At 34.3% G+C, this 12,405-nt stretch overlaps 1 protein-coding gene across 1 annotated transcript in view; it reads right to left on the bottom strand.

Moving 5' to 3' along the window:
* The window catches only part of TINAG (tubulointerstitial nephritis antigen), a 92,182-nt gene that overhangs the window by 11,796 nt on the left and 67,981 nt on the right, over positions 1-12,405 (bottom strand). Inside the window, exon 10 of the mRNA XM_025991227.2 lies at positions 3,194-3,239. Coding sequence (XP_025847012.2) covers positions 3,194-3,239 — 46 coding nt within the window. The remainder of the gene's footprint in view (positions 1-3,193; positions 3,240-12,405) is intronic.

Here is a 12,405-nt window from a genome sequence, read left to right as displayed (position 1 = left end):
AATGCTCACAGGACAGAAAATCTTCTTCAGATTCAGCTTTCCCATTTCTTTAAAAATATGAGTTTGGAGGCGTAGCTGGGTGGCTCAGCGGTTGAGTGTCTGCCTTTGGCTCAGGTCATGATCCTGGAGTCCTGGGATTGAGTCTCATATCAGGCTCCCTGCCGAGAGAGTGCTTCTCTCTCTCTGCCTCTCTCTGCCTCTCTCTGCCTGTCTCTGCCTCTCTCTCTGTGTCTCTCATGAATAAATAAATAAAATCTTAAAAATATATATGAGTTTTGAAAATTAATTCTGGTATTTTCAATTTATTTAGTGGAATATATGACTTTTGTTATGTATTACATTTTATTTAGTAATGGAAGTTATTCTCTTTTTATTACAATTTACAATATTGTAGGCCTACTTGTAAATATTTTAAAACATTCATATATAATTGTGGGGAAATAAAACTTCTCTGAACTTCTCAGTGCTCTTGCAAAAAACTAATCTCCTGACACACAAAAAGTGTATATGATAATAGAGATAGAGCATATTTGTTTTCCTTTCTGCCAGAAATATTTCATTTTCACATTCAATAAGAATTAGATCTGTAGCCATTTGTCTAGTTAATTGATCTGATCCAAAAGGATAATAAAACTTCTCTTATCTCTCCAAGAGGGTCAAAGAGTCAGGGCCAGACAAGGTCCTAAATTAAGCCCATGGTGCCAGTAGTATTGGAACATTATCTCCTTTGGTATTTATATGTTAGAAAGGACGAAGTTCAGTGTTTGAAGACATTATCTGTGTCATTATCTGAAGTCATTATCTGGCCCTTGGAAAGACATATTTATATTACTAAGCATAAGGATAAGAACACAAGATCCTTTCCACCCCATCTTAATGGAATATTTGTTTTTCTCCTTGAAGGAGGTTGTTTGTCATATACATATATGACATAGATAAACACACACACATATATACATATATATAAAACAATGGAGAAAGTTCGTTGTTCTCTGTGCCTCATTTATGAGGTATCATAAGGTGCTACCTGTATGGAAAAAGATTGTTGCCTCTTATCACTGCAAGACTAAAGTGTGAGGACCCATGCAGTGACATCTGGCTCTTGATCTGGATGTGACCAACAGTTAAGTACTCTTCTTCTGACCCACGTCCTTAATTCAAGTGGGATAACATCAGACCCTTCATAATTCTTGGCAGTACAGTAGTACTATATAAGGACTTCATATTTTAATTAAACCAAATATTAATTTTATGTAAAATGAAAACTATTTTAGTGACTTGACTAATTTTTTTCCTGAATGCACAGATTAATGTTATTCATTCAGTCATTCAACAAGTATTGTGCATGTTCCCAATATGTGGCAGTCCTTCTGCTTTGTCCTTTGAATGCTGTGACAATTAAGGTAGATATGATACTGGCCCAAGATGAAGATACAGTTAACTAGAGAAAAAAAAATGGCCAAAATGTGCAACTTAATAAAATATTATAATTTTTCATCTAATTCTTATTCCTACCGCTGACATTAAACAATTTATCTAAAAGAGTCATAGCAGAAATAAATCCTACCTGTATGCCCATGACATACAGTTTTCTCTGATATTGACAAGTAGTAAGTTCAGAATTGATAGTAATTGCAACAAAATAATTTAAAAGGATAGTATGCATATATGTGTTGAATATATGAGAGTGAGTCAGTATATGTGTGGGTGTACATGTGTGTATACCATCCATGAGGCTTTAGGGTGGAAATAATGAAGTCAAAAGTGAGAGTGTCACAGAAAGTTTTCTTGTGCACTTTCATTCATATTCACTCCACAAATAGCTATGAGGCACTACATGTCAAAAACAGTTTAAGTTCAATACATTAATCAAAGACTTTGTTTTTTTTTAAAAAAAAGACTTTGTTTTGCCTCTAAATATTATATTATTATGATATTGAATAACTGTTTAAACTCATCTAGTAGAAATTCCATACAGAAACTTAACTGTAGGTACTCAAGCAACATATCCTCTTCCACAAATTATGAATTTTAACTATTGAGCATTAATGTTAAATTATTGGCTACTGCAAGATTCATTCTAATGAAGATAATGATATTTAAGAGAGCTCAGTCTAAATACAAAGAAGCATCATTCTACTTAAAAGCAAAATATTTCCGTGTATCAACAAGATAGATACAAGGGGTGACCACGTACTTGGCTGATTGATTTTTGTGAGTGCCTCGTCAAGAAATCTAATTAACAAGAGTCACCCTGATGAGTATCACTCCTAATATTTAATGTTTTATAAGTTTTAATATGCCTTCTACTACATGTATTCAAATTCAGATTTCATAATGAATACATTACTTATTCATTTATTTCTGCGTTTTTGCAGAAATTAAAATAAAATATACATAATATAAGGATCTGGAACAATTCACCAAAGTTTATTGTAATTAACAATATTTGAAGTGCTATGTTCCAATCTTCTATAAATTGTTTTTTAACTTTCTCTAATTTTTTAGACTAGACATTGTTTCTTTCTCAGTGGAGAAACATATATATGCCATAATTAGCAAAAACAAAAATAAAACACTTTACCATGAGGAAATACATTCATATATTTACATATATGTTTATTATATATGATATCAATATGTGTAATTGATTATAACATTATAAAGTCATCATCCATAGTAAAAAAAATGTAAAAACACAAAATTGACATATGAAAGAAGTCTAACCATTAATATAGCTGATAATAAATGTTTTCCTATTGATTTTCACTTTAAAAAAATACCAATTCTGGGGGACCTGGGTAGATTAGTGGCTGAGTATCTGCCTTTGGCTCCGGTCGTGATCCCAGGGTCCTGGGATCGAGTCCTGCATCTGGTTCCCCACAGGAAGCCTGCTTTTCCCTCTGCCTATGTCTCTGCCTCTCTCTCTGTGTTTCTCATGAATAAATAAATAAAATATTTTTTTAAAAAAATACCAGTTCTTTATTTATAATTTGAAATAAGAAGAAAGAGAAAAACTATTAGTATAATATAAATGATCACAAAATTTTTCTGCTGAAGAAAATACTATTATTACAAACAATATTACAGTGACTTAGGATAGGACTAAATAACACAAACCAGTAAGTAGAGACCCAGATGATTCTAAAATACTCACTTCACAGTAGAAAGTCAATTGGAAAGACTTACATACCCAGAATTTTTCTTTCTGTCCTTGTGCTCCTTTCAGTGTACCCCATCTACGAATAATAATAAAAAATACTGGCATGATTAAAAATGTTTGATTTGTCTCTTGATAAAATGTAAATTACTGTCAGATTTTGATCTTTTTTATTTTCCTTATGGCTTCAACCTGGTTTACTATGGAATTGTCATCAAGGCCTTACAAAAATGTGTTTGTGCAGTTTTCTTTTTGACCATAACATTATTTACTTGCTCAGAATATACTTATTTATGCCCAAATGGCTTAAAACCAAATTCATTTATTGAAGAAAATAAATTCTAGGACAACTAGGGTATGGAGGTTTTGAAGTATTTAAAGATGCCTCCCTTCTTTATATGTATCCCTCTGAAACTCTACCCTAAGTGGCATAAACTAAAAGTCTCAGTATAAGACTATACTGATAACCATAGTATAAATACAGATAACTATTGTAGATAAAAGAATTTATGTGAAAACATGTATATGTGTATATTATTTCATAAAATGGCTATGTGCCTAATGTGGGATTTCAATTTACACATGTATGTATGGAAATCAAATCTTTTACTCCCATTATCAATGTAGCATGTAACAATCCATAAAGTATCCAAACTTGTAATAGCTCACATTTTCTCTTGACTAAATCTAATAAGGGAGATGTTAGTAAACATGTTCTATTTATTAATAGAATAACAGGACTTGTCTAAGAACATAGAATGGGAGAGGTTGAGTCTGGACTCCAAATCGTATGTTTTTCTTCATCTTATATTTCTCTCTTATAAATATCCAGTCCTCAACTGCAGTGTGTTCTGAACAGCAACAGTTTTATGTGGAGAAAGCCTATGATGTACTACCACTTTTGTGTGATGTGATGGACTATGAGAATACAATACTGCCCACATAGTGCCCCACAAATCCATCTCAACAATCCCAAATCTCAGCATCAGAACTTCATAGAGCAAATCCCCATATCCCTCTGTATAATAAACATTCCTGGGGGAAAAAAAAACATTCCTGGAAGAAATACAAATTTATTAAAATATTTTAAATATGTCCATTTGCTAGAAAGTTGTTCTTAGTAGGGGACAGAATAAAATGATGGTACCATAGCACAGAAGTATTGTCTAAAGAAGGCAGGTTTACAGTAGAGATCTTGGGGGGCATTCAAGAAAATACATTAATGCATATATATCTTTGAGCTCAAAAGGGAGGGAAGAAAAAATGATGTGGAAGATGGGATAACACTGATAAAACTTTCCCTTTTTCCCGGAATTGACTAAGGAGTCATGGTTCCCATCTGTCCCGGTTTTCTGCTACACATAGGAATAGTAGACTGGAATACTTTAAGGTTTCAGATATGCTGGACAGTTTAATCTGTAAGTTCAAGATGGTTTGGTTTTGAAAACCACTATGCAGTTTTATAATTATATTTACATCCTTGTAACTTTTCTACCAAAAGCTATTATCACCGTGGAAAAAAAATTACCACTCACAATAAGTGCCCCCAAATCTCCAAAGGTTATTATGTGCTTCAAGCAGTAGGTCATATCTGAAACTGCATTGCTCATTTTCTACTCATTTATCATAACTATCATAACAATTTCAAACAGTCTTTACCTCAATCAAACTTCCATTCAGGTGGTCTGGCTACTAGTTACTTTAGCTATTTACATAAAATACAAGAGTAAATCAGAAATATCTAAGGAACCATTCAACTCCAAAATAAAACAGGCAGGAGAGGAATCCCATATCTGAGATTTCACCAAATACATGAGAAGTTCAGGGCAGTTTTGCTTGATGCACTAATGAGCCTCCTAAGAAAGAAAGCCTAATCAAAAAAGAGGTATCCAGACAGGATAAGCTTGATCTAGTAACTAAGTCACAATCAAAAGGGAGGAGGAGCAACTGAGACAATAATTCCCCTTTGCTCACATCTATCCACACTGGACTCAGCTAAGTTTCAAGCTGGGGGAAGGGTCAGACTTGTCATAAAAACTGACTATTTCACTAAAAACTATATAGTATATAAAACCCCACGAATGACACCCAAATAGAAGATGATACCAAAAATAGATAAAAGTTCCTTTCCCCTTTGTAAGATCTAACTTCTTGGGTTCCAATGCATCAAGGATGCTGCATGGGAAGAAAAAGGAGTATTCAACAGAGAGAACAGAAAAGACATGCAAGAAAAATATACCAGGATCTGAATATTGCATTTAGTATTAAGTCCTTTTCAGATACCTCTAGGCATTCTCAGAAATACTAAGATACCGTTTGAAGATACACAGTTGCATATGGGGTTCAGATTTAGCAAAATAAAAACTACACATAATTCCATTACCAACAGATAAGAAACTAAATTTAAGGAAGCAGAATATGTTTTTCACAAAGGTGAAGAGACTTCAGAATGTAGTCGTTTGTCTTATTCCAGTATTACCAATTAAATTAAAAGTGAAATAAGCTAATTTGGAGACATATAAGAAATACAAACTATTATTTTTACCACTGTTCAATAGCCTATTTTTTCATAAGTCCTATACATTTTGTTAAGATTATCTAAATAATATTTTCAATATAATATATAATAGATATATTAGACATATATATAATAGCAATAATTCTTATTTTGTAAGTCTATTAACTTTTTGGAGTTGCTATAAGTTCCAGGAAACACGACTGTTCATTATAACTTAAAGTTGCCTTCATTAAAACACATTTCTAACCCAGAGAAAATGCCAGTATTCAGATTATTACAGATATTCTCAAAATAGACAGAAAAACAAATCAAGTTTTCAAAATAGAGGTGAGAGTAGAAGAAGAAAGGAAGGCCACTAAGGTTGATAGTCTTAGAGACTAGGATGCTTGTGAAAGAAAATTACTAACTCTGATAAAAAAATTCAGATAAAAAGAATATTACACCTCACCAAGGAAGCTATTGTGCAGTTCCCTATGTTACAGCCTCTATGTCAGATGACAGCTAAGGTCCATCTATCACAGGATCTAACATTTATACAGCAAATTTCAGTTATCTTTTCTCACCTGTATCATTTTTAGACAGTTTCTAAGAGGGTAATCAGCCCATAGAGTCATGGTAGTGTATTGCAAAGAAATATAACTGTGGGTTGTTTTTAAAATATCCAATGCTTTCTGAAATATTGGGAAAAATCACTTTGCCCTAAGTGATTTCCCACTGGTATCATGGCAAATTCACATAACTAAAACCTTTATCCAAACAAAAACAAAGGTTAACTGGTACAAAACAAGAAGGCTATTTATATTGCTCATTTATAGGCAAAAGTTCCTCTTTTCTTGAACTATGAAGGGCATTTTCATATATATATGAATATATGAAATATGAATAATATATATTCAGGAATATATATAGATACCTGAATCGTGGTACTGGACTTTGACTTGTCCTTATACCAATAGGCTGAATACTCTAGAAACAGGTATATATTTTTACGAATGTCCTCTTGTAAGTCAATGGCTGTCTTTGGGGACATAAGGATCTTTATTACATTCATATATACTCTAAACATAACTATCTACATTCCTCTTTCCCTCATTTATACATCTTAATTTTAAGGACTACTTATAAACATTTTTTCGATAGACCAGGACCATAACCTTACTCTGTTGAGATTGTTTCCTTAACTCTGCTAATTTGAAATAAGTTATACAATCGGGTCACAAGTTTGAAAAATCTTGATAGTGGCTTTTCTCACTTCAAGAAATTCTACATGTGAACTATACTGTTCTTTTGAGTTTTTTGTACTTACTTCATTAAGTTAAATTGTTTCAATTATTTAAGACCCAGTAATACTTCTTTTCTCTCAAAATTTAGTGACACTCAGGAAAATGCTTGTATTGAAAAAATCTGGGAGGGCAGCCCGGGTGGCTCAGCGGTTTAGCACTGCCTTTGGCCCAGGGCATGATGCTGGAGACCCAGGATTGAGTCCCATGTCGGGCTCCCTGCATGAAGCCTGCTTCTCCCTCTGCCTGTGTCTCTGCCTCTCTCTCTGTCTCTCTCTCTCTCATGAATAAATAAATAAAATCTTAAAAAAAAAAAAGAAAAAGAAAAAATCTGGGCAGCTATCATATCACATTCCCTGGGGATGCCTGAGAGCTGACAGTTCCCTAGTCTGAGTCTAGGGAATCTCCCATTTCAAGCATGTGATCCTTTAAGCTCTTCCTTCTGTATTGGTTTTATTTGCCCACTTTTAGGTAGTTCTGGAAAAACTATTCTTTTGCATAATATCAAGAGTATTTCTGGAGAGACTATAAATTCTGAAGAATAAAGCATTAAAACCCATTAAAGGATGATTTAAGATTTTGTATTAAGATTTTGTATTGCTAAGGTTACAAATCTTTATGCATGTTCTCTTCAAAAAGGATACTGTTTTCAGATAACTGTTCTAATCAATACTAGAATTCTGAAAAGCATAGTTTAAGCTATGTCTAGATATCAAGATTATTGGAAATGAGTAATTACTTTGCATAGGATTTTTTAAAAATTTTATTTATTTATTCCTGAGACACAGAGAGAGGCAGAAACATAAGCAAAGGGAGAAGCAAGATCCATGCAGAGAGCCCAATGATGGACTCAATCCCCAGACTCCAGGATCATGCCCTGGGCCAAATGCAGGCGCCAAACCACTGAGCCACCCAGGTGCCCCATACATAGGACTTTAAATCATAGTGTCACTCTTGTTGTTTCTCCTTGGTTTCAGTTTATTTTGTCCTTGAGGAGCATATATTCAGTGGTGGTCACATTAAATATGGCAAATAAGAGAGAACTGGAGATATGACTTTCTTAAGGTAATATTTATATTCCCATAAATATCTCCTTCAAAAAAAAAAAGCAGAGAATCTCTGTGTACTTCATCAACTTATTTCTGCCTTTATTCAGAAAACTGTTGTTTAGTATAAAGAAGATATATTTTTTGCCCTCAAGAAGCTGACAGTCTAATGAGTTATTAAATTGTTTTTTAATTATTTAAGATCTATTAATACTTGTTTTCTCTCAAAATTTAGTGTTACCTGGGAAAATGCTGGTATTGAAAAATCTGGACAGCCATTGTGCCACATTCCCTGAGGCTTCCTGAGAACTGACAGTTCCCTATAGTGAGTGAGAAATATAACTAATGGGAGTGAAATGAAAAATGAACAAGTATAAAAATAATTTGAATCCCCCAAAATAATTTGAATCCATAATTGCTACCTTCATAAAAGCATGTTTTAAAATTTTCTATGGGGATCCCTGGGTGGCGCAGCGGTTTGGCGCCTGCCTTTGGCCCAGGGCGCGATCCTGGAGACCCGGGATCGAATCCCACGTCGGGCTCCCGGTGCATGGAGCCTGCTTCTCCCTCTGCCTATGTCTCTGCCTCTCTCTCTCTCTCTCTCACTGTGACTATCATAAATAAATAAAAATTCAAAAAAATATTTAAAAAAAAAAATAAAATAAAATTTTCTATGGCTCAGAGACAAAGAAATAACTGTCTACTGAGGGCAAAGATGACTTCCTTCACAGAACTGAGTAGAAATTCTTCAGGTACAAATGAAGTGTAAGTACAATAACTAAGCACAAATTCGTAAGAGAGCCGGTAAAACTTTATCTTAGCCTAGTCAAAGAGGAGCTCTTGGTCCTCTGAGACTGGAGAACAGTGAAAAAAAACAGCAGGAAATCAAGTTTGAAAAGCATATTTGGCTCAAGCCAAAAAGAGCACCCATAGCCACTAGCATTGGCACTTACAAAGTTGATGGTAAAGAGTCATTCAAATATGGCAATGATGTGATCCAGATAGTCTTTCAGAGAGACAACTCTGATGCTGGGGTGGGGGAGAGATTCCAGGGGAAGGAAATTGAAAGCATAAGATGAATGTTGGTCCTTAAAGCAAGAAATAATGAAATTCTGAAAAATAATCTAAGATACATAAATGAAATCTTGTTTATTCTTTTAACACTTTTATTCCAGTACCTAGAATAGTCACTAAGACATTCATAGTCAACCCTAACTATATATTTGTTGAGAAGTGAATTGAAATACACTGGCAGTAAGTGAATTGAATAAACAGGAGGACACAGATTTGAGAGCTATTTTGGAGGTAAACTTAATGGTATTATGCTAAGCAAAGTCAGTCAGTCAGAGAAAGACAAATACCATATGATTTTACTCATGTGTAGAATTTAAGAAACAAAACAAATGATCAAAGGGGGAAAAAGAGAGGGAAACCAAAAAACACTCTTAACTATGAAGAACAAACTAATGGTCACCAGAGGGGAGAAGGGTGAGGGAATGGGTGAAACAGGGGGATGAAGGACTGTACTTGTTGGTGATGAGCACCAGATGATCTATGGAAGTGCTGAATCATTAAATTGTACACCTGAAACTAATATTACACTGTATGTTAACTAACTGGAATTTAAATAAAAACTTTTTAAAAAGTGATGGAATTTGTTGGCCAAACAGAAAGGGAGAAGAAATAGTGAAGGTTAACCCTAGGATTTTAAGGATGAATGAATAGGAGCCCCCAAAGTGGTGTTACTTATAGTGCACTTAATATTACACAGAGATATGCTCCCCAAAATCAGGTTGATGTGTCATTGCCTAAGACTGTAATTACAGAGAGGCTTCGTCTGGTTTTGAGTTCTCCCTACTGATAATGGTTCTGCATATTAGCCTTTAAATTCAATACTTTTTAGGGTTTTGACAGGTAAAATACTGTAAGAACCAAAGAAAACTGATTATTAAGAGAAATTGTAAAAGAGCTTTTCTGTAGATTGAGGGATTCCTCTGTGATGAGAATAATTATTTCCTAACTCACATGTCAAGATCACATTTGCTTAAGAATTCAAGTTCTTTAAAACAGATCTCACATTCATCTAAGAACCTGGAGTTACAAGGAGAAAAAAAAAGTTTTATATTATATTGATCGTAGGTGTAATATACTGTAGCAGAATCATCTAGACTACAACGATTCAATATATCTGACAATTTACTACTTCTGGGATCCCAGTGTGTGCCCAATAGACTAACAATAGGAATTCAAACACATGTTTTCTGTGCAGACAAATTTGGTATTAGTGAATATAGATCCACACAGATAAAAAATAAAGTTTCTCAACAGTGGGCATGTAAAGAAATCTTATGCAGTGCAGCTACTAGAACAGGAAATTTAGGAGGAAAACAGAGAACAAATATATAAGAGAGCCTGATATGGAACTCCAACCCTTCTTATTAAGGAAATTAAAGTCAGATAGGATACAAGTATAAAGGAACCACCAGATGAGCCTCAAGCCAATAACAATGATATGACTACTCTGGATATAGGATTTTACTTTTAAAGGTGAGATTACAGATAGAGAGGCTCTCAGCTCCCTTCACACAAAGATTTGAAAGATTGTGCAGCAAGAATGAGGCAAAGATAAGCAGGCTTTTGTTGCCTTATGAATGTTCTCTCCGAGACACTCAGAAACTTCATTGAAAAAATGCTCAGCCCAGGCCTAGTGAGTATGGCAGGGCTGAATAGGATAGAGAGCTGTAGAAGGTGCTAATTAATGCTAGATCAAAGATGAAAGAAAATAGACTGCAGGGGAAAGCAAAATAAAATGAGGGCATTCCCCATCTTCCTTCATTTCCTACTTAAGCAAAATGTAAATCAAGCCAGGGTTTATCCAGTCTAAGATCAGGCACTTTGATTGTCTTGGGGCTATCAATTTTGTCATAGTTTGGAGAAGTAATGGAGATCTGTGAAAGATCAATTTTTAGTATGAAAATATCAGAGACAACTGTATGCTCCTAATATTAATCATCCAATCAACACTACTTACTGAGTTGCTGATATATTGCTTATCCTACACTATCCTAATATTTCAGGAAGCAAAAATATTGTAAGCATAATGCCACAAGTAATTTGACCTATAAAAATGAGTAGGGAAGAAAATGACAACAAAGTTGTGTACAAGTACATTCTGGTCAGAATGTTTCTGCTGTAGAACAGAGAAGGAACCTTCTGCATTTGTTGTATTAATGGAATATATGTTGAGATGTTCACAATCATGTGAAATGTACTTGGGAGAAGGAGTACAGGATCAAAAGTTTCCATCATCACCAATGACAAGTACCTAGGGTGGTATCTTACGAAGACATACTGTGAGGAAAGACTGTAGTCCTTTGACATTAGGAGTAGAAATTACTTATCTTCTCATAAAATCTCAGCACTCGAAGGAGCCTCAGAAATTACAGTATACTCCAGGTTATGGCTTACAGGCTAAATCTGGCCCACTGTCTGTTTTCACAAATCAAGTATTATGGAAAAAATAAAACTTATTTATTTACATATTATCTCAGTCAGCTAATGGCAGAGCTGACTTGTCAAGACCATGTGGCACAAAGACTTAATCTGACTCCATTCCAATTTCTGTGCTTCATAGATAAAGCAACTAAGGCCCAAAGAGGTTAAGTAACGCTTCAAAATTACATGGTAAGTGGCTAAACTGGTATTCACATCTAAGGCACAATTAATAGCACAAGAAATGAAAAGTAGGGCTACCAGAAAACAGAACTGTGTGGAATCATTTATGGTTGAGATAATGGAAGGCATTACAGGCCTTGAGTAATTTGTAGAAGCTGCCTAGAAGAAATGAGGGCATACCCGAAGGAAGAATATTCAATGCCAAGAATTACTCTGTGTGCATTCATAGAGAAACCAAGAAAGTTTTAGGAAGAGGATTGTAGACAGCCATAAAAAGATAAAGCTGGTGATGGTGAGCAAAGACTGAAATGGAAAAGAAGGGGGGTGGAGGCAGGAAGAACAGTTTGGTCATTATAACAGTATTCCAACCATGGGTACATTAATCACACCTAACCATCTCACTTATATCCAGAAATTTAATGAATACAATCATCACAATGATGGGGATGTAAAAGAATATTTAATGTATTTATTTATCAAAATAAATCAAAGTTATCACTTAATATCACAAGTAGTACTCATTCATCACCTGCAAACTTTATATTTCTGCAACCTTTTTCCTTTTTATTGTAATATAGACTTGGCCTGACTTTCTCTTTAGTCTTAATAAAGTAGTTAGTAATGTCCTCCAAGTTTCTGCTCAGAGAAGACATTGTAAATTGCCATAGCAGCACATGCCTTTTAACAAAATCTCCCACTTCATTCATTCATCAGAATATCGTATTC

Source organism: Vulpes vulpes, chromosome 1 (assembly GCF_048418805.1).
Source record: "Vulpes vulpes isolate BD-2025 chromosome 1, VulVul3, whole genome shotgun sequence".
Lineage (NCBI taxonomy): Eukaryota > Metazoa > Chordata > Mammalia > Carnivora > Canidae > Vulpes > Vulpes vulpes.
This window is presented reverse-complemented; position numbering and strand designations above follow the sequence as displayed.